The sequence below is a fragment of the Ciona robusta genome, chromosome 14 (genome assembly GCF_009617815.1).
Source record: "Ciona robusta chromosome 14, ASM961781v2".
NCBI classification, from domain to species: domain Eukaryota; kingdom Metazoa; phylum Chordata; class Ascidiacea; order Phlebobranchia; family Cionidae; genus Ciona; species Ciona robusta.
The window spans coordinates 2,463,160-2,490,993 of NC_143248.1; the positions used below are offsets into that span (position 1 = coordinate 2,463,160).

Here is a 27,834-nt window from a genome sequence, read left to right on the forward strand (position 1 = left end):
TGCTTCTACCGAATTCGTTCTCTGTTTGTTTAAAAAATGATTTAAAACAAGGTCTTTGCAAAATTACCTCTTTCATTGTTTCCAAGTATTCAACTGAAACTTCTGCATAGAACAATTGAATAATTCGCTCCACTTTTTCCTGTTTTAAAATAGAAAAAATGGTATTACTTTGCATTAACAACAAACCATACACTTTATATAATGCATTTGAAGTACTGTTGAACATTAAATAAAATTCTTATGGTTCCCTACGGCTGGTGCTTAATTTATATTTGTTTAGTTTTTTCAATATTTTCTGGAAAAAGGCTACCGGTTTTCTATTCTATTCTATGTGGGTGAGGTCCCGTGGCGTGGCACGCCATGGGCCCTAGGATTTAGGCCATAATTGACCCATTACCCCAACACCCGGGGTGCTACTGCATGGAGATCTTCCCTTGACAGCTGGGTCAAGTTTAGATGCTTCCGTCTTGCGTTCGCATATGCTGGACATATGCCAACATAATGAAAGGATGTCTCATCTTCCTCGCCACAGACAGGGCAGATGGGACTCTCACTTTTTTTAAGTTTATGCAGATGACTGGCAAACATGCCATGCCCTGTTATCACTTGAAGAATGGAACGTAACGTTTGCCTTGGCAGCTTCAGGAGTTGTTCGGAAAAACACCTGCTAATGTTTCTCCTATACTCCTTCGTCTGCCTGCAGCCGTCATGTTTTGTCCACCCAAAGAGCCAGATCCGATTTACATCGGCTAGTGGGGATAGGTAAACCTGGCTCTGGGCCATAGAATGTGTTACTGGAACCATCACGAGCTAGCTTGTCAGCAAGCTCGTTCCCCAAATGGTCTGAATGACCAGGTATCCAGTGTAGTCGTACGTGAGAAGGATACCGGTTTGTTTCATTGTTGCCATTACTGTGCTTAACAGTGCTTATTTGATCCCAGTGGTAACTAATGGATTGCCCAAATTGTCAGCCAATGTTGCATACTAGTACGCTTAATTAGAGTGTAAGAAAGAGGACACCGGTACGACGACAGTGTCCTGGTATGAAAGATTAAATATGCCACATTTTTTGGGGAAAAAGAATGTGTGCAACTGTAAATTTATTAATACCGAGTTTATCAAAATGGGCTGCGCTGGTGAAATTTCCAGAAATCCATTGAAGTGAATTAGTCTACATCAGAGACCTTAGCTTATATAAACATGAGTTATTTTATCACCATGGAAAGGGCTTTTATAAAGTTGATGTTTCTTACTCGCTAGCCTTATTGATTTTAATCACAGCGGGTTTTTAAAGACTTGTGTGTTGGTGCTTTATCTAGTTTTAAACTTTCTTTTCGTTTAAAACTAGTTTTTAATCTCCGCTCCTATAATCAAAAATAAAAGTTATTCTTTTTAATACAACAATATTGACACACCTTGTTGTTCTTGTTCATATCTGTTTTAAAAATAAAAATTTGTTCCATTTCATTTTTAAGTTTATCCATGTTTTCCGAAAAACTTTCGCGAGCTTCAGGTGAAACACTATTTTCATTATTAGCATAGGTTTGCAATGCTTGTTGCTTGGAACTTTCATGAATTTGGTGAAGATATTCATCTTCTACATATTTATTCTCCACTTTCTAAATGAAGAAATTTTAATTAGAAAACAGTATAATGCAATACAACACATAATGCAGATTATAGCTTACTTCAAATTGTGCCAAATATTCATTTATTGTTCGTTTAAGTTCTACACATATTTCCTGCAAAGGGTATATATTAACAAAAAACTTAATTTAACTAAGCAATGTTATAAACAAAATTTAGCGTTTTAAAATTCTTTAAAAAAAGTTCAGCGCCGTAGCACAGTTGGTTAGCGCCCCGGCCTCTTTTATAGGCGAGGGTAAAGTAAGTTACATTCATTCATTTTCTGCAAATTTTAAGAGTAAAACAAATATTTAATACAATGTTCTGTCCTTTTTCCTCCATAACATTTTGCAATACTCCATTTTCATATCCTTACAAGCATTCATTAATCCTTTCTTCTAAACATTTTAGCTGTCTTTACACTACTCCTTCCCTATTTCAGAACCATTGAATAAATATTTGATACAATTTTTTTGTCGTTTTTCCTCCATAGCTTTTTGCCATATTCTATTTCCATATCCTTGAAAACATTCACTAATCACATCTTCTAGACATTTTAGTTGTTGTTCTTTACACTGAAACCCCTTTCCTATTTCCGAACCATTGAATTTTTCCAAACAACTTTCACGTGCTCGTTGTTGGTGCCCGTCGTCGTGCGGGGTGTACTGCTGCTGCCCGTCGTCGTGCGGGGTGTACCGCCTGCAAATATTTAACCGTTCCTTCCTTCTTACTTTCCTATAAAATATAACCGTGCGATGACATATTGGGATTCTTACTACTCATATATATATATATCTGTATACATATATATCTTTATACATATACAGTTATTTAACTTCGACAATCTGTAGCTAAATTTGATAAATCCTGAAGAAGCAATTTCTGCAACAAATAGAATTATATTGAATACTTAGTTCAACATTTTTATATAAAGTATTAAAATTACCAATCGGTTTGCATTGATTCTTTCAAACTCCCTGTGTTTTAATTGAATAGCTTCGTGCAGTTTGTTCTCACACTCACACTTCTTTACTAAGTCTTGGTTACAGTCACTGGTAGATGTTTTAAACGCTTCGTTTGCTTTTCTTTCAGCTTCGGCCTTTGCTGTAATAGCATCTTCCAAATGTTGTCCGTCTGCAACCTAAATAATAATTTAAAATTAATTACTGTTAGGTTAAATCCTTGTTTATAGATATGCCTTATACATTAACTGAAATAAGATTTACACAGTTTCCCATTCTAATTTAAACAAAACTGTGTAAACTCAAGTTGGGTTTTTCAGTTATTTAAGCTTCCTTACTTAAATAATAAGTAATTATATTAAGGGTTGTGTAAGGTTTTTGTACATGAGAATTCTGTTAGAGTATCACTTTAGGCTCCTATAGCTTAACATGGAACACATTTTACCCAATCTTTATAGAGTTATAAAAATAAAACTTCTCCATTTGGTGATGTCTTTAGGTACTGATTGACTTTTCAGGGATAGCAATAATCAGTATTGCCAGGTTATTGAGTGACAAAAAATGACCACCAAATCTAAAGCATCCAAGCTATTTGATTATCTTTAAATGCATATTTAAATTAAGTAATTTAAAAAGCCTTTACTTTATACCTTTTCCATTTCCTCGAAATAAACATTCCCAGCAACACCAACTTTATCCATTATTATGTTTTGTTCCCGTACCTAATAACTGTAACTAGTTATTGTGCATATTAATATTTAAACAAAAGCTATTACCTTACGTGTTTTGTTATTCTGTTGTATAATCAAATAACAACCATTCAATCGTGTCTTTAGTATTTGACATTGTTTCTCACTCTCATCTGGTTCAAACACATCATGTTCTTCGTATTGCTGCATTGCTTTCTGGAAACATTCGTCGTGGAATGTTTTCAATATCTTTGGGTCAATGTACTTTTCCCCCTATAATGAAATTTTTCAAAGTTTTATAGGGCTTCTGCGACAATATGTTTTGGCCCTAAACTATTAATTGCCATTAACTTTTAAAGTGCCATAGAAAAAGTATATCATGTTTGATGTTGTAGAAAAATCCAGCTAATATGTTGCAAAATCATAGAAATACCTATGTATACGATACTGATTATTCCTATGGTTCTGGTGTGTTGCAGCCACAGGAAATTTAGGAGAAAATGAGGATTCTGCATGTTCAGATAAAACACGCTGTTTAAATCGGGTGTTTGCTGATGTAAAAGTTTAAACGTCAATATCTTTGAATAGATGTTAAATCTACTTTTAATTTGGACTTAAAAGGTGTGGGGCATTATGGATATGGATATCCTATAAAATATTAATAATTATTTTTGTAGGTATCAAAGCTTTTAGGAAAACTCCTGGCTTACCTGGGAATTCATTGTAGCAACATATTCATGTTCAAATTCATCAATTTTCTTATGAAATTCAACAATTTCATTGAGCTGAAACATTACTTATAGTAGGCTATATGGTTCTCTGATTTATGAAGATAGAGAATGGTTTAAACAAAAAACTCTTAACTCTTGTTTGCATTATTATTGCGGGAAAAAGTAACTTGTACTAAGTAACCGTAAATGTTACCACATGGTAGCATCAAGCTTCTAATCTAGTTACATTATAAAGAAGAATGCATTGTAAAAGTGACTTTAAGTGTAGGCTGCTACACTACCATAGACAAAGCCGTCTCAAATATGTGAGCAACACACTATTAAATAAACTTAAAATACTTGTACTTTTATACCTTCATTAATGTGTGAACTTGGGGTGTTTGACCACTTTTAATCATGTTATCAAGTTCCCCCGCAAGCTGCATAATATCTTTACCAGTGCAAGCTTTACCATTAAGTTGCTTAACAACCAAGCTATCTTTAGAAAACGAACACTTGGCCAAATCATCCACTCCAACAAGGAAGCGTTCATCTATGTCTGTATCATTGTGAGATAAAACTATTTATAAAGTGGTGACCATATAGATAAACAAGGATTTGCCATCAATGTTGAATGAGTGTATCTGATTTATCCTCTTGTGTTTGGGCAAGGACATTCGTTATAACACGGGTGTTCTGTTTCATACACCTCGTGCTTACAATTTACCATGTATGTAACTTTGTAGGTGAACAGATATGTCAATTGTTCTTTTTAAAGGGTAGAGTTCTAAACACTGAGCATGGGGTAAGACCAAACAAATTGAAACAATGCATATTCCAAGTACCTGTAAGTTTAAGTTGAGAACTGTCACTACTCTCTTTAACTTTTTCCCCCGGATCACGCAGCAAATGGCATCGAACATCAGGGAAACCTTCCTTTATCTTCTTCCGAACATCCTTGTTTTCATCTTGATCCGCTTTCATAACTTCTTCCAAATATTTCATCCCACCTTTGCTGCCATAATTAGAATCTGGCTGCTGCCAGTTACGAACCAGTAACATAAGAGGCTGGAAAATTATAGGGTATGGGTTTAAGGTTTGTTGTTGCTACTATTGTGGTTACTAATGGGGTGAACAAATTGTCAGCCATACAGAAAAAAGTTTTTTTCCATAAACACAGCAAAGGCATCCAGTAAGCTTACCGGGAAAAGTGAGGAAGATTCAGAAGGATTGCTGCATTTGTTCTTTATAGTGGTATTGGCATATTGTAAAAACAGCTGTAAAATAGTTAAAGTAAAGTTTGTTGGTCATTTTGTATTTAATATTACCATTATTATAAAGGCAGGTGAGTTAAGGTAGCATTTTTTATATTAATAGTTAATTGTTTTTTAGGCAAATATACAGGAATTCCAATAAAGTAGATAAGTTGGGCCAACAATAAAACAAACATTTATTAAAAACTGACTACCTTACCCCTAATTGTTGTAAATCACTCTCCCTTATTAATCCTGATGGCAAGTTGTAGACTTGGACCGAACTTATTAAAATGCTCAATGCAAATATTAATGAACATTCTCCTGCACTCATTTTCTTATCAAAAGATCCTTGAGTGTCCATCAAGAACACAGCTATTTCCTTATGACAAAAACATTTAAATGAAAAAGAGCCATTTTTATTTTTAAACCTATTTTTTTAAAACAATTTTTATACCTCTCCCTTATCATTCTCCAGCATGAAAGGTTTGTTAGTGATATCAATTCCTGTGGTATGACTTTTGGTTCCCGCTCTCCAGTTGAATACTTTAACCAATTCGTCTTTCTTTTTAATCCAGTCCTTCGGTTACAAATGATTATTTGCATTACTTTTATAATACTCTATTTATTCAACCATTTTACAAAGTAGCCTACGCAAAACAATAAGCACGTATGTACCATACCTGCCACCACCTCTTACACAACAACACATATTTTGTGATGCAAGGTGTAACAAGCACTAAACTGTGTTTTCTGTCTTGTATTTTTTATTACTCTTATACAATATCTTTTTTGGTATTTCGGGTAACTTTATCTCTACTGTATTTCTGTATTATTAATTTAATATTGCAATACTTGTGTAATATGAACAGCAATAAACCAGACTAGTTTGTTCAAATAAAACAAGATTTTAAAAGGAAGTTAATTTGAAACAGTTTGGCCATTTAATTGGTGTGTTTTTTTTGCAAAGAAGTTTGTAAGTGTAAATATGATCTAATTTATACGATGTTACCAAATCCTAACAAATTCATTTAAACCTTAATGCAATGTGCAAGTCCCCATTTTTACTCGTAATATAGTAGGGTGAGGTAAGATGGGATACCTAAGCACATATTGCCCAATATTTCCAAAATAAAAAAAATATATGAGGTTTTTGGTGATACCATGAATTAGTAATATCACACCTTTAGTAAATTGACAACATTTCAAACGAGATTTTAAAACAGAGTTACCCCACAAAAAATTATTATTCTATTCTTAACCTACAATATGTTATTGTATCAAAAATTGGTATTGTTTGTACAACAATAAACTTTATAGATTATTTAAACTTATATAACAAAAAATTTATAGCAACTTATAATGAAGTTTATAGTTTTTCCACAAATTTGAAATCGCCACACTATATTTGGCAAGGGCCACTTCTCATAAATTATCTCGAAGTGCCTAGCCGTTACTGAGTTTTGAAAATATTTTCCTTTTTTTTATTATATCAAAAATCCTATTTGAATTAACCCTGAGGTATAAATTATTGAACTTAAAACAAACCTTACACAGTTGGGCATTAAAATTCTACAACACTACAAAGTGGGGGAAGATGGGACAAATAATTTTTTACACTTTACCGTTGAATAATACTGTAACATTTGCATTCGCGTAACGTCGAATATAGAAACCTCAAAATTAACGTTTTAAAAAAGTGTCCCAACTTGCCTCGCGTTTTAAACCACTATTCTATTGTACTAAATGATTTCTTAAATACGCTTGTCAGTTTGTCACGTAACAACAATATATAGGCGGAACTGCAAATGAATAAAAATAATCTTGGAAATTATTTTTGGCCAGGTAGATTCTACCGGAAAGTTATATTCATTACATTTGCATCGTAACCACAGTGTTTCTGGTTCGATGCTCGACGTCGATACTAATACTGATCGACGCATGTGTCTATGGGCAAGACACTTACCGGACGTTGCTCCAACCCAGCGGTCACTAATGGGTTATAAGCCATATCTAAGCAAAATCATACACAAAGTTGAAAAGTGTGGTAACTCATAAGCAAACGAGGATAAAAAAACGGTGCGAAAAATACGTGTCTGAATGCGATGCGGTGTCGCGGCACTGGTCGCATGAAAGACTGAAATGAGCTTTCCGGGTGTTGGGGTAATAGGCCAAATCTGGCCTAAACCCCAGGTCCTTGCTGACAAGATCTCACCAGCAAGAAATAAAAAAAAAAACAGACTCTAATAGGTCATCTGCCCTCCGTTTGTGAAACGTTTTTTTTTATAGATCTATTTTGAAATGGGTATGACGTCATTAAGACAAACTCAATTTAAATGCACCTTTTAGATATTGACCTGATGGAAATCTTAAATAACTCACTTGTGTTTGCATTAGATACTGACACAATAGATTCAACAGAAACGACTTTCCACCGCGAAAATCTCCAAATACGCTGATAATTGCAACGGGATGGTCTATACATTCTTGCAGTATTCTCCCAAGCACTTCTAATTCAACTTTTGGTTTATCTCCATCCATGGTTACAATGGACTCACTTTTTACCTCTGAAATAAAAAAAAACGATGTAAAAATTATCTGATATATATTAAAAAATTAATAAATAATTCGTTTGATACACACCAGTGTTTGCATCCCAATATAGTGCCTTTGCTTTCCGAACTTTCTCCATTGAAGCATTTGCTGCTGATTTTAAACGTTCCATTTTCTTTTCAAAGATGTTTAGCAGTATTAACAAGAAGACTGCAAAAGTATTCTATATTCTGCAAAAGATGAAAAACTTATATTTCTATTTGAGATCAACTGGTGACACAAGAATTGTCTGGAAATTTCACAGAAATAAAAGAGTAGAACGCGCAACTGCCCAAAACTGTGATATATTCTTTTTTCTATTCACGTGACCGACAACTCCGTCCCCAATTCGCTTGGTCTCCATTGTTAAAGATAGGCGCACAGTGATTTTATGGGGTTTTAGCTGTTTATTTCAAAAACTACACCAACTGTTCAAGTTCATTAGGCCAGTTTATATAATAAATTTATTTGAAAACGTTCAAACAAACGATGTGTTAGACATATAGTACAGTGGGGAAAGATGGGACACTTAAGAACATATTGCTAAATATTTCCAACATCAAAATAAATAGCGGTTTTTGGGTGATACCAAGGATTAGTACTATCATTCCTTTATTAATTGACAACAATTTAAAAATATAATAATAAAGTACACGAGGAGTTATTTAGCGATTCGCTGCTATAGCTTTTAACATATTACCTACATTATATTATTGCGAGAAAATTGGTATTGTTTGAACATCAATTGATAAATTTTGTATCCTACAAATGCATATCAACGTGTAATAACAGAAAATTGATAATCACTATTGATAAAGTTTATATTTCTGCGACAAATTGGGTATTGCTACACTGTGTTCGGCCCAAGCAACTTCTCATAAATTATCTCTAAGTGCAAATGATTGAATTTCGAATATATTTTCCATACATTATCTTGATATTGTATCAGTAGGCTATATTATATTTGAATAACCCCTGAGGTATAATATATTGAATTAAAAATAAACCTTTTAGAGTTTAGCAATAAAAACATACAAAACTACAGTGTGGGGGAAGATGGGACACCAAATTAAAATATTTTGACATTAACAGTATTCTGCAACTTGTAGTTAACTTATCGAAATCAACCGGCGGTGCTAGTTTTGTAAACTTTATATATATAACGTTAAAACGATATTTTCTGTTGCTTTATTCTCAAATTAAAATCATATTGACCCCTGCTTATTTTCCTCATGTTTATATCTGAGATTTTTACACAAAACTAAAATTAGTTTTATGAGACAAAATCAAACTATACGAAATATTTAAGGTTGTTTTTATGAAGCTATAAAACTAGTTAAATCGTTCGCACACGCAAACTAAAAACATTCATCGGCTTTACTATGATTTAGCGAGCATTAAAAAATAGCACCTTACTATTTCGCACTTTTTTACCTGTTCAAAGTATACTGTTTCATTTTTACATTTTTTTTTAATTTTTAAAAACAGTAATCAGCTTTGACAGGCGTTTTATAAAATCGTGATAATACTGTCGCATAATTCTGTAACCTTATTTTCCTGATTATAGTAGGGTGGGGGAAGATGGGACACCTTTTTTATTCTGTTTCCCCGTCTCATTTAGTAGTAAAAAAAGAACATTCAAAGAATTATAAAATCGTAACCTCACGACTCCCATACACCGTTAATGATTGTTTAAAACACGATCAGGATGTTTGGATATTATGTGCTACAGATGTCCCGTCTTCCCCCATCATACTATATTAATAAATGGGGGTCCGTAAAAGAAAATTAAAACAAGTCTCGTCTGACAAAGTGTCCCATCTTGGCCCACCCTACTATAACTTAACGGACGTGAACGGTTAGTTGCGATAGAAAGTTTTATCGAAATTGACGTAGATTGATTAAATCGGGACATATACCTTATTATGTACGTGTTGTTTCACTATCGTAACATTGTAGGTTAAGTGGGTGATATGTTTTGTATTGCTGTAGCATTTTAATTTCAAAATATCATATTGTCCGGCGCCGTGACAAAGTGGTCATAGCGCGCCTGCCTCCAACCCGGAGGTAATGGGTTGAAGGCTCGTCGCTGCTACCATTGTGGGCGTATGTGTCCTTGGGCAAGACACTTAACGGCAATTGCTCCAACCCAGTGGTCACTAATGGGTTGTCCAAATTATCTGCCATACATAAAAAAAAGATGAAAAAAATTCCAACAAAATAATCACCAACAAAGTAACATACATGCTGGCAACTCGTAAGTTGGCACGAGGTGTATGAACACCCGTGTGATAACGACTGTCGTTTTCCGGCCACGCTAGGATAAAGCAAGTTACATTCATTCATTTTAACTTTGACAAGGGTAAAAACGCAGCCGCAATTGAAGATTGATTAGCGTTTAAAATGAGTTCCCTATGACGGTTGTGGTGGCCTCACGTATCTTGCGAAAGGCGCTGTGTCTTTCATGCCATTGCAGGCGCGTATGGCTGATAGCAATCAAACTTAGTAATATTAATATTATTAATATTAAATATATGTGTCTCATACTCAAGGTAAGTGCATTTTGTCAGTTGTTTTACATATTTGTTGCTTTATTTCGAATAATACAATCATGTATTGGATTATTCGTGTATAAGTCTGGTATATGTATTGTTGCTGTATCGTCTGAACGAATAACCACCGACCTCTTAACTAGGCACTAGCACATATAACCCGATACCTACTATATGGTAAATCGTAGATATATATTAAAACACACACGCAGTAATAAAAGCAGATCGTATACATGACAGTGAAAATACGTACACGCTGCATTAAAGTATAGCATAACTTAATTTGTAAAATTAATTAGCAAGTAATAACTTGACAATCTTTGAGCGAATTTTACCAATGATTACATTTCGCATTCCACTACACGTTTTGTATTTAGAAAGAAAATATGTAAATACGTGTCGTTGCAAAACGTCATACGTAATTAGCCAAAAACGGTTTTGTTGCCGTTCGCATTAGATTATAATTTAAACACGATCAAGCTCCTGGATTAATCGATGTTAATTGTTCGCTGATCAGATGATGTTAGAGTGGAAACATCAATTCAATTGCTTCTTCAATGCTTCAAAAGTTAAGAACTCGATGTTGGTATATATAGTGCTGTGGGGTTATAGCTACGATTATATAATTCTGTAAATATTTGTTGTTTACTACCAAATGGGACGAGTAAAGAGATTTAAACAGAATTAAAACATGTCCCATCTTACCCCACTCTACTATATAGTCTGCGTCCGTATTAACTTGAATGACGCCTAACCCCCAAACTAGTCACAAACTCACGGTTGGTTGCCAAGGAGGTTTAAACTTGAGTTTAACCTTTAACTGAAATAGGTGGCAAAAAAATATGTGGCAGAACTCCATACAAGAGTTATGCTTTCCAGCTGTGCGTGGAATTTACGTTTGAAAAATACTGCAGAAAAAATTAAAACTGCTCTACAGCACCGGTTCACAAACTTTATCTACTCGCGTACCATTTTTTGGTTCATGCAGCGTTCTCGTACCATCTACATTCTACAATCATCCACAAATAAAAAAAGAAAGCTATGAACCTGTACTTTATATAATCCTGGGTTTACTTTCGTTTTGACATGTTACGAACTAAAGGCTCGTGAATATTAAACAAAAATTGGTCAAGTTTTTACGCCCTCTCTACAGTGCTACTTCAGCACAACTAAATTATTACAAAGACTGAGTTTACGGATTTATTACGTTGTAATAAATGGCGTTGTATTTCGTCACAAAGAAACCATGTTTTTCAATCCAATGCGTCTGTAGGTTGACGGTGCTTTGATCACAGTTTTATTAGTTTACCCAAATTTGCTTTACGCTATAAAAGCCCTCCCATTTTATGTGTAAGGAGGGCAATAGGAGCTTTCTTATAGTGTTATTGTCCTCGAATTTGTCCGTAGCTTAAAATGCCGCTTGTTTGTTCATTTAATAAACCGAGTTGTGGACATAGCGTTATGGAGTCGTTAATGTCAAGAAACAGGTGCGTGCTTTAACTTTTATTACACCCCGAACAATTGGTGACCCCGTGGACAATCCCCCTTCGACGACAGTTATAAAATTAACGGTGTTTACTTTATTTATGTTTGAAATAGTATTCATCTCCAACGAAGGAGGGTAACATATCCTTCTGTCTAGTTTCTAGGCATATCGTGAGTTAACGCACTTACGGGGTTTCACTAATCTTTGTGACCCATACGTACGCCTACTTTTTCAAAAGAACGCGCAAACGCCCAATACCGTGATACATTCTTTTTTCTATTCACGTGACCGCCAACTCCGTTCCCATTTTGTTTGGTCTCCATTGTAAAAGATAGGCGCACATGGGTCTTAGCTGTTTATTTCAAAAACTACACCAACCATTCAAGTTTATTAGGCCAGTTTAGTTATTTGGTGGGGTAAAGACACCGAATATTTAATTAAACTTTGAAAGCGTACAATAATATGTCGTGTTATTAAAATATTGTTTTTTTTGCCTATTTATCCCGATATACCACCATCCTACTATACAGGTTGCATCCATTCGTACTCACTATATTACATATATCCAACGTAAAATATAATTAGATCGTTGTTTAACGTACAATAGTCTAAATTATAAATAAAGTTATTATAAATTTTCTGTTATTATTATTTTATGTGCATTTGTGGGATACACAATTTATCAATTGATGTCCTTACAGTACCAAATTCTTTATATATAGGCCTAGGCTACAATATAAAATACTTAAGGTAACATGATAAAAATTATTATCACTAGTCACTATACAGCTTAAACTTATGACGAAATCGAATCAAAATATAAATATTCATAAACTTTAGAGTTATTCTTCAGAATCATAATCGCTAATATAAATTCAAAATCGCTAATCATTGTAAACTCAGTTTATTACGTCATAGTGTTAAACTGACGTCACGTTAAGACAGCTATCCAAAGCTGATTGGTCAGATTGCTCACGTGACTGACGCCCCGCACCAGTTGATTACGCCCGCCTTATGATTGCTTCGCGCATAAAACGTCTGTTCAAAAAGTTACTACTTTTCAGTTTAGATAAGGTTGGTTCCAAACAGGTTACAAGTTGGAAGGAAAGAAGTTGTCTTGCAAGACTTCAGTTAAGTACTATTCTATTACAATATTATTATGACATACTATTTACTATAACATTATTATTTATTAACATATATTATTACTTTATACCAAAGAGATTAAAACCATATCAAAGATATACTAAGTCTAAAGAGATTGGTTTTAATCTCTTTGCTTTATATACTACATTACATTATACAGTAAAAAATCTCTTTGCTTTATACTACATTACATTATACAGTAAAAAATGCTACAAGTTTTGTGGCGTGCGACGGTTCTTTATTACGGCACATGCAATTTCTCAGTTCACAATCGCTGCGGTCTGTTAAGAGTCTTAAGATTGTTGGTCGTTTGGATTTTGCTTTGTTTGTACTACTCGCGTGAATGTTACGTCATAAGTCTCGTCATGACATAGCTGAATAACACGCCACTACCAAAATATACACTTACCTTTACTGTTTTAGTCGGATGCTGTAAAATGTATGCGCATATGAAGAATTACATGGGCATATAGAGCCATTTTCTTAAATCGTCAAGTCTAAATCCCTACTTTAAAAATCCCATACTAGGTAACAAATTTTAGTTAACACCTGCACCAATGGTGTTTACAAAAATCTTCCAATACATTTATTATCTAGTTTATTATGTTATATTTGCTTGTTTATGATATATACATTAAATACATTTCCAACAAATTTTAGCTGAGTTTTGATTCAATAGCGTATTCATATGACCAATTTGTGTGATGATATTAGGTAAGGGGCTCAAAAATATGTACGGTGATCAAATCAATGACATTATAGCCAAAATTGAATTTTCAACAAAAAACGCACAACAGACGACATAACGTGAAAACAAAGACGGTCACATGGGATTAGTGAAATTAAGCATGAGAAGTCTGTGCGGTTAACACACTATATTAGTTCCCTTTGATTATAATGATATGATAAGGGTCAGAATAACCTTTAGTATATAAAAAAAGGTCGGACCTTCTGCAAGGTTGTGAAAGATGGGGAATCTTTAATATTCTTGTTCATCATCCAAGAAAAAAATCTTTCTATAAATAGCATTATTGTAGCAGATGTGTTAGCTGCAAGAGCAGTACCACCAAGAGCAGTACTAATAGCACCACCAACAGCAGTACCCTCAACAGCGGTAACAACACCACTAACAATGGTACTAATAGCACCACCAACAGCAGTACCCTCAACAGCGGCAACAGCAGCGGTTGCAGCACCTTGAGTTGCAACAACTCCACCTGCCGCAACACCTAAAAATGCACCAGCAGCTGCAAGTATGGTAGCTCCAACAGCAACGTAAATCAACCAAGTTGTCCAATGTGCTTTAACCTTCTCTCTTAGTTCATCAAGCATCCGACTACTTTCTTCTTCTGTAGATTGTCGAAGGGTTGAGATGGGAATTTCTTGTTTCACTTTTTCGCTGATATACTTTTTGTATATCTTATGCACTTTGTTTAAAAGTGGCTCTCCATACTTTGCTACCTGTATGTAATTTATTAAAGCTGCTTCTACCGAATTCGTTCTCTGTTTGTTTAAAAAATGATTTAAAACAAGATCTTTGCAAAATTACCTCTTTCATTGTTTCCAAGTATTCAACTGAAACTTCTGCACGGAACAATTGAATAATTCGCTCCACTTTTTCCTGTTTTAAAATAGAAAAAATGGTATTACTTTGCATTAACAACAAACCGTACATAAAATGCATTTGAAGTACTGTTGAACATTAAATAAAATTCTTATGGTTCCCTACGGCTGGTGCTTAATTTATATTTGTTTAGTTTTTTCAATATTTTCTGGAAAAAGGATACCGGTTTTCTATTCTATTCTATGTGGGTGAGGTCCCGCGGCGTGGCACGCCATGGGCCCTAGGATTTAGGCCATAATTGACCCATTACCCCAACACCCGGGGTGCTACTGCATGGAGATCTTCCCTTGACAGCTGGGTCAAGTTTAGATGCTTCCGTCTTGCGTTCGCATATGCTGGACATATGCCAACATAATGAAAGGATGTCTCATCTTCCTCGCCACAGACAGGGCAGATGGGACTCTCACTTTTTTTAAGTTTATGCAGATGACTGGCAAACATGCCATGCCCTGTTATCACTTGAAGAATGGAACATAACGTTTGCCTTGGCAGCTTCAGGAGTTGTTCGGAAAAACACCTGCTAATGTTTCTCCTATACTCCTTCGTCTGCCTGCAGCCGTCATGTTTTGTCCACCCAAAGAGCCAGATCCGATTTACATCGGCTAGTGGGGATAGGTAAACCTGGCTCTGGGCCATAGAATGTGTTACTGGAACCATCACGAGCTAGCTTGTCAGCAAGCTCGTTCCCCAAATGGTCTGAATGACCAGGTATCCAGTGTAGTCGTGCGTGAGAAGGATACCGGTTTGTTTCATTGTTGCCATTACTGTGCTTAACAGTGCTTATTTGAACCCAGTGGTAACTAATGGATTGCCCAAATTGTCAGCCAATGTTGCATACTAGTACACTTAATTAGAGTGTAAGAAAGAGGACACCGGTACGACGACAGTGTCCTGGTATGAAAGATTAAATATGCCACATTTTTTGGGGAAAAAGAATGTGTGCAACTGTAAATTTATTAATACCGAGTTTATCAAAATGGGCTGCGCTGGTGAAATTTCCAGAAATCCATTGAAGTGAATTAGTCTACATCAGAGACCTTAGCTTATATAAACATGAGTTATTTTATCACCATGGAAAGGGCTTTTATAAAGTTGATGTTTCTTACTCGCTAGCCTTATTGATTTTAATCACAGCGGGTTTTTAAAGACTTGTGTGTTGGTGCTTTATCTAGTTTTAAACTTTCTTTTCGTTTAAAACTAGTTTTTAATCTCCGCTCCTATAATCAAAAATAAAAGTTATTCTTTTTAATACAACAATATTGACACACCTTGTTGTTCTTGTTCATATCTGTTTTAAAAATAAAAATTTGTTCCATTTCATTTTTAAGTTTATCCATGTTTTCCGAAAAACTTTTGCGAGCTTCAGGTGAAACACTATTTTCATTATTAGCATAGGTTTGCAATGCTTGTTGCTTGGAACTTTCGTGAATTTGGTAAAGATATTCATCTTCTACATATTTATTCTCCACTTTCTAAATAAAGAAATTTTAATTAGAAAACAATATAATGCAATACAACACATAATGCAGTTTATAGCTTACTTCAAATTGTGCAGAATATTTATTTACTGTTCGAGCACGTTCTACACATAGATCATTTTTTTCTTTCTCCTGCAAAAGGTATATATTAACAAAAAAACTTATTTTAACTAAGCAATGTTATAATAAACAAAAGTTTAGCGTTTTGAAATTCTTTTCAAAAAGTTTGGAGCTGTAGCACAGTTGGTTAGCAATCTAAATAAATATATTACAAAAAAAAACTGCAAAACATGATTAAATCTCAAAATGTACAGTCAGGCCTAGGCTAGGGTAAAGTATGTTACATTCATCCATTCTCTGCAAATTTTAAAAGTAAAACAAATATTTGATACAATTTTCTGCCGTTTTTCCTCCATAGCTTTTTGCAATATTCCATTTTCATATCCTTGAAAACATTCACTAATCCCATCTTCCAAACATTGTAGCTGTTGTTTTTTACACTGAAACCCCTTCCCTATTTCAGAATCTTTGAATTTTTCCAAACAACTTCCAGATGCTTGTTGATGTACTGCCCGTAAATATTCAACCGTTTCTTCCTTCTTACTTTCCTATAAAATATAACAGTGCGTTGACATATTGGGAATCTTACTACTCTTATATATATATCACATTAACACATACTGTTATTTAACTTATTATAATTACTTTTTCCATTATTTCCACATAACCCATTCGACATTCATTAGCTAAGTTTGATAATTCCTGAAGAAGCAATTCCTGCAATAAATAGAATGATTACGAATACTTAGCTCAACATTTTTATATAAGGATGAAAATTACCAATCGGTCTTTATTTAGCCTTTCAAACTCTCTGTGTTTAAATTGAATAGCTTCATCCAGTTTGTTCCCACACTCCTTTACCAAGTCCTGGTTACAGTCACTGGTAGAGGTTTTAAACAATTCATTTGCTTTTCTTTCAGCTTCTGCCTTTGCTGTAGTAACATGTTCTAAATGTTGTCCACCTGCAACCTAAATAATAATTTAAAATTAATTACTGTTAGGTTGAATCCTTGTTTATAGATATGCCTTTTATGATTTACAGAAATAAGGTTTACACAGTTTCCCATTCTAATTTAAACAAAACTGTGTAAACTCAACTTGGGTTTGTCGGTTATTTAAGCTTCCTTACTTAAATAATAAGTAACTATATTAAGGGTTGTGTAAGGTTTTTGTACATGAGAATTCTGTTAGAGTATCACTTTAGGCTCCTATAGCTTAACATGGAACACATTTTACCCAATCTTTATAGAGTTATAAAAATGAAACTTCTCCATTTGGTGATGTCTTTAGGTACTGATTGACTTTTCAGGGATAGCAATAATCAGTATTGCCAGGTTATTGAGTGACAAAAAATGACCACCAAATCTAAAGCATCCAAGCTATTTAATTCTCTTTAAATGCATATTTAAATTAAGTAATTTAAAAGGCCTTTACTTTATACCTTTTCCATTTCCTCGAAATAAACATTCCCAGCAACACCAACTTTATCCATTATTATGTTTTGTTCCCGTACCTAATAACTGTAACTAGTTATTGTGCATATTAATATTTAATTAAAATTAATTACCTTACGCCTTTTGTTTTTCTGTTTTATAATCAAATAACAACCATTCAATCGTGTCTTTAGTTTTTCACATTGTTTCTCACTCTCATCTGGTTCAAACACATCATGTTCCTCGTATTGCCGCATTGCTTTCTGGAAACATTCGTCGTGGAATGTTTTCAATATCTTTGGATCAATGTACTTTTCCCCCTAATATGTTGCAAAATCATAGAAATACCTATGTATACGATACTGATTATTCCTATGGTTCTGGTGCGTTGCAGCCACAGGAAATTTAGGAGAAAATGAGGATTCTGCATGTTCAGATAAAACACGCTGTTTAAATCGAGTGTTTGCTGATGTAAAAGTTTAAACGTCAATATCTTTGAATATATGTTAAATCTACTTTTAATTTAGACTGAAAAGGTGTGGGGCATTATGGATATGGATATCCTATAAAATATTAATAATTATTTTTGTAGGTATCAAAGCTTTTAGGAAAACTCCTGGCTTACCTTGGAATTCATTGTAGCAACATATTCATTTTCAAATTCATCAATTTTCTTATAAAATTCAACAATTTCATTGAGCTGAAACATGACTACTTATAGTATTTGGTGTTCTCTAATATGTAAAGATAGAGAATAGCCATAAGTATACCATCAATTTTGGTTTAAACAAAAAACTCTTAACTCTTGTTTGCATTAATATTGCGGGAAAAAGTAACTTGTACTAAGTAACCGTAAATGTTACCACATGGTAGCATCAAGCTTCTAATCTAGTTACATTATAAAGAAGAATGCATTGTAAAAGTGACTTTAAGTGTAGACTGCTACACTACCATAGACAAAGCCGTCTCAAATATGTGAGCAACACACTATTAAATAAACTTAAAATACTTGTACTTTTATACCTTCATTAATGTGTGAACTTGGGGTGTTTGACCCCTTTTAATCATGTTATCAAGTTCCCCCGCAAGCTGCATAATATCTTTACCAGTGCAAGCTTTACCATTAAGTTGCTTTACAACCAAGCTATCTTTAGAAAACAAACACTTGGCCAAATCATCCGCTCCAACAAGGAAGCGTTCATCTATGTCTGTATCATTGTGAGATAAAACTATTTATAAAGTGGTGACCATATAGATAAACAAGGATTTGCCATCAATGTTGAATGAGTGTATCTGATTTACCCTCTTGTGTTTGGGCAAGGACATTCGTTATAACACGGGTGTTCTGTTTCATACACCTCGTGCCCGCTTACAATTTACCATGTATGTAACTTTGTAGGTGAACAGATATGTCAATTGTTCTTTTCAAAGGGTAGAGTTCTAAACACTGAGCATGGGGTAAGACCAAACAAATTGAAACAATGCATATTCCAAGTACCTGTAAGTTTTAGTTGAGAACTGTCACTACTCTCTTTAACTTTTTCCCCCGGATCACGCAGCAAATGGCATCGAACATCAGGGAAACCTTCCTTTATCTTCTTCCGAACATCCTTGTTTTCATCTTGATCCGCTTTCATAACTTCTTCCAAATATTTCATCCCACCTTTGCTGCCATAATTAGAATCTGGCTGCTGCCAGTTACGAACCAGAAACATAAGAGGCTGGAAAATTATAGGGTATGGGTTTAAGGTTTGTTGTTGCTACTATTGTGGTTACTAATGGGGTGAACAAATTGTCAGCCATACAGAAAAAAAGTTTTTTTCTATAAACACAGCAAAGGCATCCAGTAAGCTTACCGGGAAAAGTGAGGAAGATTCAGAAGGATTGCTGCCTTTGTTCTTTACAGTGGCATTGGCATATTGTAAAAACAGCTGTAAAATAGTTAAAGTAAAGTTTGTTGGTCATTTTGTATTTAATATTACCATTAATATAAAGGCAGGTGAATTAAGGTAACAAAGCATTTTTTTATATTAATAGTTAATTGTTTTTTTAGGCAAATATACAGGAATTCCAATAAAGTAGATAAGTTGGGCCAACAATAAAACAAACATTTATTAAAAACTGACTACCTTACCCCTAATTGTTGTAAATCACTCTCTCTTATTAATCCTGATGGCAAGTTGTAGACTTGGACCGAACTTATCAAAATGCTCAATGCAAATATTAATGAACATTCTCCTGCACTCATTTTCTTATCAAAAGATCCTTGAGTGTCCATCAAGAACACAGCTATTTCCTTATGACAAAAACATTTAAATGAAAAAGAACCTTTTTTATTTTTAAACCTATTTTTTTAAAACAATTTTTATACCTCTCCTTTATCATTCTCCAGCATGAAAGGTTTGTTAGTGATATCAATTCCTGTTGTATGACTTTTGGTTCCCGCTCTCCAGTTGAATACTTTAACCAATTCGTCTTTCTTTTTAATCCAGTCCTTCGGCTACAAATGATTATTTGCATTACTTTTATAATACTCTATTTATTCAACCATTTGACAAAGTAGCCTACGCAAAACAATAAGCACGTATGTACCATACCTGCCAGTCTGCCACCACCTCTTACACAACAACACATATTTTGTGATGCAAGGTGTAACAAGCACTAAACTGTGTTTTCTGTCTTGTATTTTTTATTACTCTTATACAATATCTTTTTTGGTATTTCGGGTAACTTTATCTCTACTGTATTTCTGTATTATTAATTTAATATTGCAATACTTGTGTAATATGAACAGCAATAAACCAAACTAGTTTGTTCAAATAAAACAAGATTTTAAAAGGAAGTTATTTTGAAACAGTTTGGCCATTTAATTGGTGTGTTTTTTTTGCAAAGAAGTTTGTAAGTGTAAATATGATCTAATTTATACGATGTTACCAAATCCTAACAAATTCATTTAAACCTTAATGCAATGTGCAAGTCCCCATTTTTACTCGTAATATAGTAGGGTGAGGTAAGATGGGATACCTAAGCACATATTGCCCAATATTTCCAAAATAAAAAAAATATATGAGGTTTTTGGTGATACCATGAATTAGTAATATCACACCTTTAGTAAATTGACAACACTTCAAACGAGATTTTAAAACAGAGTTGCCCCACAAAAAATCATTATTCTATTCTTAACCTACAATACGTTATTGTATTAAAAATTGGTATTGTTTGTACAACAATAAACTTTATATATTATTTAAACAAAAAATTTTTAGCAACTTATAATAAAGTTTATATTTTTTCCACTAATTTGAAATCGCCACACTATATTTAGCAAGGGCCACTTCTCATAAATTATCTCGAAGTGCCTAGCCGTTACTGAGTTTTGAAAATATTTTCCATTTTTTTATTATATTAAGAAATCCTATTTGAATTAACCCTGAGGTATAAATTATTGAACTTAAAACAAACCTTACACAGTTGGGCATTAAAATTCTACAACACTACAAAGTGGGGGAAGATGGGACAAATAATTTTTTACACTTTACCGTTGAATAATACTGTAACATTTAACGTAACGTCGAATATAGAAACCTCAAAAATTAACGTTTTAAAAAAGTGCCCCAACTTGCCTCGCGTCTTAACCCACTATTCTATTGTACTAAATGATTTCTTAAATACGCTTGTCAGTTTGTCACGTAACAACAATATATAGGCGGAACTGCAAATGAATAAAAATAATCTTGGAAATTCTTTTTGGCCAGGTAGATTCTACCGTAAAGTTACATTCATTACATTTGCATCGTAATCAAAGTGTTTCCGGTTCAATGCTCGACGGCGATACTAATAGGCCTACTGATCGACGCATGTGTCTATGGGCAAGACACTTACCGGACGTTGCTCCAACCCAGCGGTCACTAATGGGTTATAAGCCATATCAAAGCAAAATCATACACAAAGTTGACAAGAGATCACAGATCTAATGCATGAGCACGGTATAAACTAATTAGCATAGTATTAATTACCCCTATCACTACAATGGTCGACTGAGATCGATCAAAAACAAATCAAAAGTAACCAACAAAGCGGGTTTCAGTCGCCATTTGTGACTGTGGAGCAGTAGATAGAATGCATCTATTCGTGTATTATCATTAAACTTAAGATGTATAAGGATTGAAAGTTTGGTAAAGAATATGTGTAAATACGCTTTGTACAACTCCTACCATGGGTTGCCATGTAAACTTACACTAGTTAACCTTGTCGTCGCTTAAATTCGTTCGTTTTTGTGAATTTGGATAAACCGTAATCACGCAGTATTACAGGTAATAAATAGGTAAGTTAGAAGTTAATATTATTCATATTGTGGCGGCTGCATAATGATTAATTGCGCGGGAAAAAAAAGAGCGAAGAAACGAGAGACGCGATGTTTATATCGAAGATAACGATAGAAAAAAAGGCACTCGTCTACGGTTCGGTGCCCACACGTTAATTGTGCGGTTTTAAATCTAAAATTTTGGTCCAAAAATTATAAATATATAATATGATTTGATTTAAATCAAGAGATTAAAGAATAAATGCTAGAATTGAGATAAGTGCAGAAAAAATCGCCCTAAAAACAACAACAACAACAACGCCAAGAACAACTGTTCGACGAAAAAGGATCTATATGACCACTACCGTGCTTAAAATTTGTGGTAACTCATGAGCACACGAGGATAAAAAACGGTGCGAAAAATACGTGTCTGAATGCGATGCGGTGTCGCGGCACTGGTCGCATGAAGGACTTAAATGGGTTTTGCGGGTGTTGGGGTAATGGGCCAAATCTGGCCTAAACCAATGCGATGCCACCAAGGTCCTTGCTGACAAGATCTCACCAACAAAGAATAAAAAAACAGACTCCAATAGGTCCTCTGCCCTCTGTTTGTGAACCGTTTTTTTTTATAGATCTGTTTTGAAATGCGTATGACGACATCAAGACAAACTCAATTTAAATCCATTTGTTTAGATAGTGACCTGGAAATCTTAAATAACTCACTTGTTTTTGCATTAGATACTGACACAATAAATTCAACAGAAATGACTTTCCACCACGAAAATCGCCAAATACGCTGATAATTGCAACGGGATGGTCTTTATATTCATGCAGTATTCTCCCAAGCACTTCTAATTCAACTTGTGGTTTATCTCCATTCATGCTAACAATGGACTTACTTTTAACATCTGAAATCAAAAACACAATGTAAAAATTAACTGATATATAATTAATAATTAATAAATAATTCGTTTGATACACACCAGTGTTTGCATCCCAATATAGTGCCTTTGCTTCCCAAACTTTCTCCATTGAAGCATTTGCTGCTGATAATAAATCTTCCATTTTATATTCAAAGATGTTTAGCAGTATTAACAAGAAGACTGCAAAAGTATTCTATATTCTGCAAAAGATGAAAAACTTATATTTCTATTTGGGACCAACTGTGGTCACTATAAAGAATTGTCTGGAAATTTCACAAAAATAAAAAAGGGCAGAACGCGCAACTGCCCAAAACCGTGATATCTTCTTTTTTCTATTCACGTGACCGACAACTCCGTCCCCATTTCGCTTGGTCTCCATTGGTTTTAGCTGTTTATTTAAAAAACTATTCAAGTTCATTGGGCCAGTTTATTTATTAAATAAATTTATTTGAAAACGTTCAAACAAACGGTGTGTTAGACATATAGTACAGTGGGGAAAGATGGGACACTTAAGCACATATTGCCAAATATTTCCAAAATCAAAATAGATGACGGTTTTTGAGTGATACCACGGATTAGTACTATCTTTCCTTTATTAATTGACAACAATTTTTAAAAAATATAATAAAACACACGAGGAGTTATTTAGTGATTCGAACAACATGTGATATTTTACAAATTCGAAAACATTCAGGATAAAATGGGACAGTTTAAAATAATTGTTAAATTTGATTAATAAGTGTATTTACTATTAGGAATACACGTAAATAACACGAAATAATACTGTACACTTTGAAAATCAAGTTTAAACTTTATTTTCCTTGCCCTACTGCTATAGTTTTTAACATATTACCTACATTATATTATTGCGAGAAAATTGGTATTGTTTGAACATTAATTGATAAATTTTGTATCCTACAGAGGCATATCAACGTGTAATAACAGAAAATTGATAATAACTATTGATAAAGTTTACATTTTTGCTACAAATTGGGTATTGCTACACGGTGTTTGGCACAATTAAGCCACTTATCATAAATTATCTCTTAGTACAAATGACTGAATTTCGAATATATTTTCCATATATTATCTTGTTATTATTGCAGTATTTTATATTTGAATAAGCCCTGAGGTATAAATTATTGAATTAAAATCAAACATTTCAAAGTTTGGTAATGAAAACATACAAAACTAGAATGTGGTGGAAGATGGGACTTGACGAAATTGAAATATATTTACATTAGCATTATTCTGCAACTTGTAGTTAACCTACCGAATTTGCTAGTTTTTTTGCCATTTAAACTTTATATACATAATGTTAAAACAATATTTTTATGTTGTTTCTATCTTAAAATAAAGTCACATTGACCCCTGCCTATTTTCCTCATGACTTTATATTAGGTCAAAAAACGGGAAAAAACTACATAAAACGCCCTCGATTCCATTGACTACAATAGTGAACGCAGAAAAAATGCAGAATTAATTAATAGTCGGAAGTTTTTATAACCTTGTTTTTGTCTAATAAAAAAAGCAAAAAACAAAACAATAAGAATATAAAGGTCAATAACACTTAGGATAAATTATTAAACATAACTTTTCTAAATTATTATTGAACATGGTAAGATAGATAACAACATTGGACCCATACCATTTCTTATTTTATCTATATGGTTCTGTTTGCCTCTGTTTTTGTCTTTGGCAATTCTATATTAGGATATTTTAATATTATGTACCAAAGGGGTCCCATCTTTCCCCACAATACTTTATCACAACGAAAAATTGTCTAAAGTTTCTTCATACACGCTGTGTAATCATAATACCCCAATCTAAATTGCTCAAATAACAAAGCAAAGCGAAATGAATCGCATCTGCAGTACCGCACCCAGCAGACGCGCACGAAGACTAAACCGTAACCGGTCATTTCCCGCCCGGCTAATTCTCCCCGACTATTTTCCCCCGGCTAATTCCTCCCAATGACTATTTCCCCCGGCTAATTTTCCCCAATGACTATTTCCAACGGCTATTCCCCCCCCCCAAGACTATTTCACTCCGGCTATTTCCCTCCCAAGACTATCCCCCCCGGCTAATTCCCCCCAATGACTATTTCCGCCGGCTATTGACTATTCCCCTCCGGCTCTTTCCCCCGATGACTATTCCTCTCCGGTTATTTCTCCCCAAGACTATTCCCCTCCGACTATTTCCCTCCGGTGACTATTGCCCCCCGGCTATTTCCCCCTTGAGACTATTTCCCCCCTGGCTAGTTGCCCCCGTCATCATTCCCCCGTCATTATTCTCCCCGTGACTATACCCCCCAGGTATCCCCCCGGCTATTCCCCCCTGCTATTTCATCCCGGCCATTTCCCCCGATATTCCCCCCGGCTATTTCCACCCATGACTATTCCTCCCTGTGACCATCGTGTTAGTGGGTGAGGGGTTGCGGGTTGGAGGGAAATAGTCTCTGGGGGATTAGCCGGGAGGAATAGTCACAGGGGAAATAGTCGGGGGAAAATAGTCACGGAAGGAAATGTCCGGGCGGAAACAGCCGGGAGGAATAGTCACTGTGGGGATATAGCCAGGGGGAATAGTCACGGCGGGGAAGTAGCCGGGGGGAAATAGCCGGGGGGGAAATCGCCGGTGGGAAAACGCCTGGGGGATATAGCCTAGAACCAGAATAAAAAGCCAAGCTCCTAACTTCCTTAATACAAAAAACTGTATGACAGAGCTCAACATGTGGGCTTCTCAGCCTACACATGTAATGATGATGATGCTGATACCGCGTTTTTCCACGGAAATCCGCATTCTTGGTTGTGGGTGGCGCTTCCTTGACGCTTAAAATTATACGTCACGCTTCTAATTACTCATACGTTGTCGTCTTGTCTGTGATTTTATATTTCCTTTATCATACGTGGTTGGCACGTAGGGGAGACCGGGGATACTTCGGACGCGGGGATACTTCGGACCATGTACATGACGTCACAATAGAGCATTGTGATATCATTATTAACAAATCTTATTGTTTCCATTACAAAGCAGCATAATGTTTGGGGGCATGCACAGTTCAACCGATTAGTTAAAATAAAAAAAAGTTAGTTTAACAGAAATATCTACTTTTTAAGTTTTTGGTTGTAAGGGTATAGTTTGGTTGCTGATAGCCGAAAGTAATTCGTTTGCGGTGGAAGTCGTAGTTTAGAAGCAACACTTCAATAAGCAAACGTAGATTTTGAGCAGGAGGTAAACAGGCGGCTATGTTTTTGCTTTTTTTATGTCACCACGTGTCTGGGGATACGTCGGACAACATGCCCGGGTTGGTAAGGTGTATTATGTTGTATGCTCACAATAGTTTAGATCATAAAAAATAGTAAGAACGTTTAAAAGAAAGACGACATCAGGAGAGTATCAAGCGACTGAATGAAAAAAAGCTATTTTCCAGTTATTGAAGATGATACTCGTACAGACAGGGGACTATTAAGGACCAAGATTTCTCATCAACCTTTCCTGTTTTAATATGCGCTAAAGTACCAGCTTAGCCTAGTCGATTTATATATTAGATGATTCGTTATTATTTCGTTTGTCGTTTTTACCAACGGTGTCGAATAAAACCAAAAAACGTATACTGTCCGAGGTGACCCCGGACATGTCCGATGTTACCCCGGTACCGGGGCAACACCGGACACTTGAGAGCCTTCGGAATTTGACCTTTTTCATGCATTTCTAGTTTTCTTTGGCATGCGACTCTCCTACCCTTTTTCGGCAAAGGATCACCCTTTACAACAAACTAACATTTAAATTCATGTGATGCATATAAAAAAAATTATTAGCAATTTTCAAAAAAACGTCCGAACCATCCCCGGTCTCCCCTACCTTTTTATCTAAACAACACACTGCATATTTGCTGTTGTAACTTAACGGATGTGAACGGGTAGTTGCGATGGAAAGTTTTGATCCAAACTGACGTAGTTTGATCAAATCTTTCCCCACTGTAGTATATTATTCAGCGCGCATATAAAATGAGCATGTTTTTGTTTATTTTTAGCCGTTAAAAGAATGTTGCATTCGTGTAGAATTACAACACCGTAAGCTCATTTAAGCCCTGTAAGTTACTGCCACTGCTCGCCTTCCATCAAAACGAAATCCTGCGCTACATACTGCTGTGCTTAAATCGCGTAGTTGACTAACCCGAGTGAAAAAGATGGTCGACGGGCGAAAATTAACGAGAAAAAGGAGATCCGGAAAAGAGCAGGTAAGATAGATAACAACATTGGATCCAACGTTTCATATCTTATCTCTGGTTCTGTTTGCCTCTTTTTCTGTGTTTGGCAATTTTATATTAGGATATTTGAATATTATGTGCTAAAGGTGTCCCATCTTTCCCCACAATACTATATCACAACGAAAAGTTGTCTAAAGTTTCTTCCTACACGCAATGTAACCATAATACCCCAATCTAAATTGCTCAAATAACAAAGCGAAATGAATCGCATCTGCAGTACCGCACCCACCAGACGCGCACGAAGACTAAACAGCCAAGCTCCTAACTTCCTTAATCTATAGACTGTATGACAGAGCTCAACACTACATATTTGGCATCGGTAAGCTTTGAAGCCTACACATACAATGATGATGACACCTCGTTTTTTTTCCACGGAAATCCGCGGTAGCCTATTGGTTGTGGATGGCGCTTCCTTCACGCTTAAAATAATACGTCACACTTTTAATTACCCAAACGCTGTCGTTTTCCCTGTGATTTTATATTTAATTTATCATACGTAGTTGATACGTACTTTTTTTTATCTAAACAACAAACTGCATATTTGCTGTTGTAACTTAACGGACGTGAACAGTTAGTTGCGATGGAAAGTTTTTATCGAAATTGATTTGGTTTAATCAAATCGGACTTAAATGTCGGTCTTAAAAGTATATAAATACAGGCTCACTAAAGAAATGTCTGCAGTAGGTTAATTTTTGTGTAGATTAAATGAGTTTTTCCTGCTTAAAAC

The 27,834-nt window shown here is 34.9% G+C and overlaps 1 protein-coding gene across 9 annotated transcripts in view; it reads right to left on the bottom strand.

The window, feature by feature from the left end:
* The window catches only part of LOC149724906 (uncharacterized), a 65,039-nt gene extending 41,980 nt beyond the window's left edge, over nt 1-23,059 (bottom strand). The window contains exons 1-16 of one of the 9 annotated variants that reach the window (XM_089892746.1): nt 22,638-23,059; nt 19,983-20,111; nt 19,746-19,907; nt 19,468-19,542; nt 19,110-19,332; nt 18,635-18,819; nt 18,237-18,311; nt 17,746-17,931; nt 17,620-17,691; nt 16,959-17,147; nt 16,824-16,895; nt 16,511-16,726; nt 16,182-16,250; nt 15,909-16,112; nt 14,566-14,637; nt 13,604-14,477 (exon numbers count right to left, since the gene is read on the bottom strand). In XM_089892746.1, coding sequence (XP_089748872.1) covers nt 13,941-14,477; nt 14,566-14,637; nt 15,909-16,112; nt 16,182-16,250; nt 16,511-16,726; nt 16,824-16,895; nt 16,959-17,147; nt 17,620-17,691; nt 17,746-17,931; nt 18,237-18,311; nt 18,635-18,819; nt 19,110-19,332; nt 19,468-19,542; nt 19,746-19,907; nt 19,983-20,111; nt 22,638-22,979 — 2,808 coding nt within the window. In that variant the 5' untranslated portion in view covers nt 22,980-23,059 and the 3' untranslated portion in view covers nt 13,604-13,940. Of the gene's footprint in view, nt 1-67; nt 140-1,415; nt 1,620-1,688; nt 1,743-2,572; nt 2,768-3,238; nt 3,311-3,364; nt 3,551-3,987; nt 4,063-4,361; nt 4,547-4,832; nt 5,056-5,189; nt 5,265-5,460; nt 5,623-5,697; nt 5,821-7,622; nt 7,808-7,883; nt 8,055-13,603; nt 14,478-14,565; nt 14,638-15,908; nt 16,113-16,181; nt 16,251-16,510; nt 16,727-16,823; nt 16,896-16,958; nt 17,148-17,619; nt 17,692-17,745; nt 17,932-18,236; nt 18,312-18,634; nt 18,820-19,109; nt 19,333-19,467; nt 19,543-19,745; nt 19,908-19,982; nt 20,112-20,208; nt 20,705-21,073; nt 21,456-22,637 lie in introns of those variants that run through there. The other 8 variants (XM_089892748.1, XM_089892747.1, XM_089892751.1 and 5 more) reach the window with 8 other exon arrangements.
* Nucleotides 23,060-27,834: the final 4,775 nt, after the last annotated feature.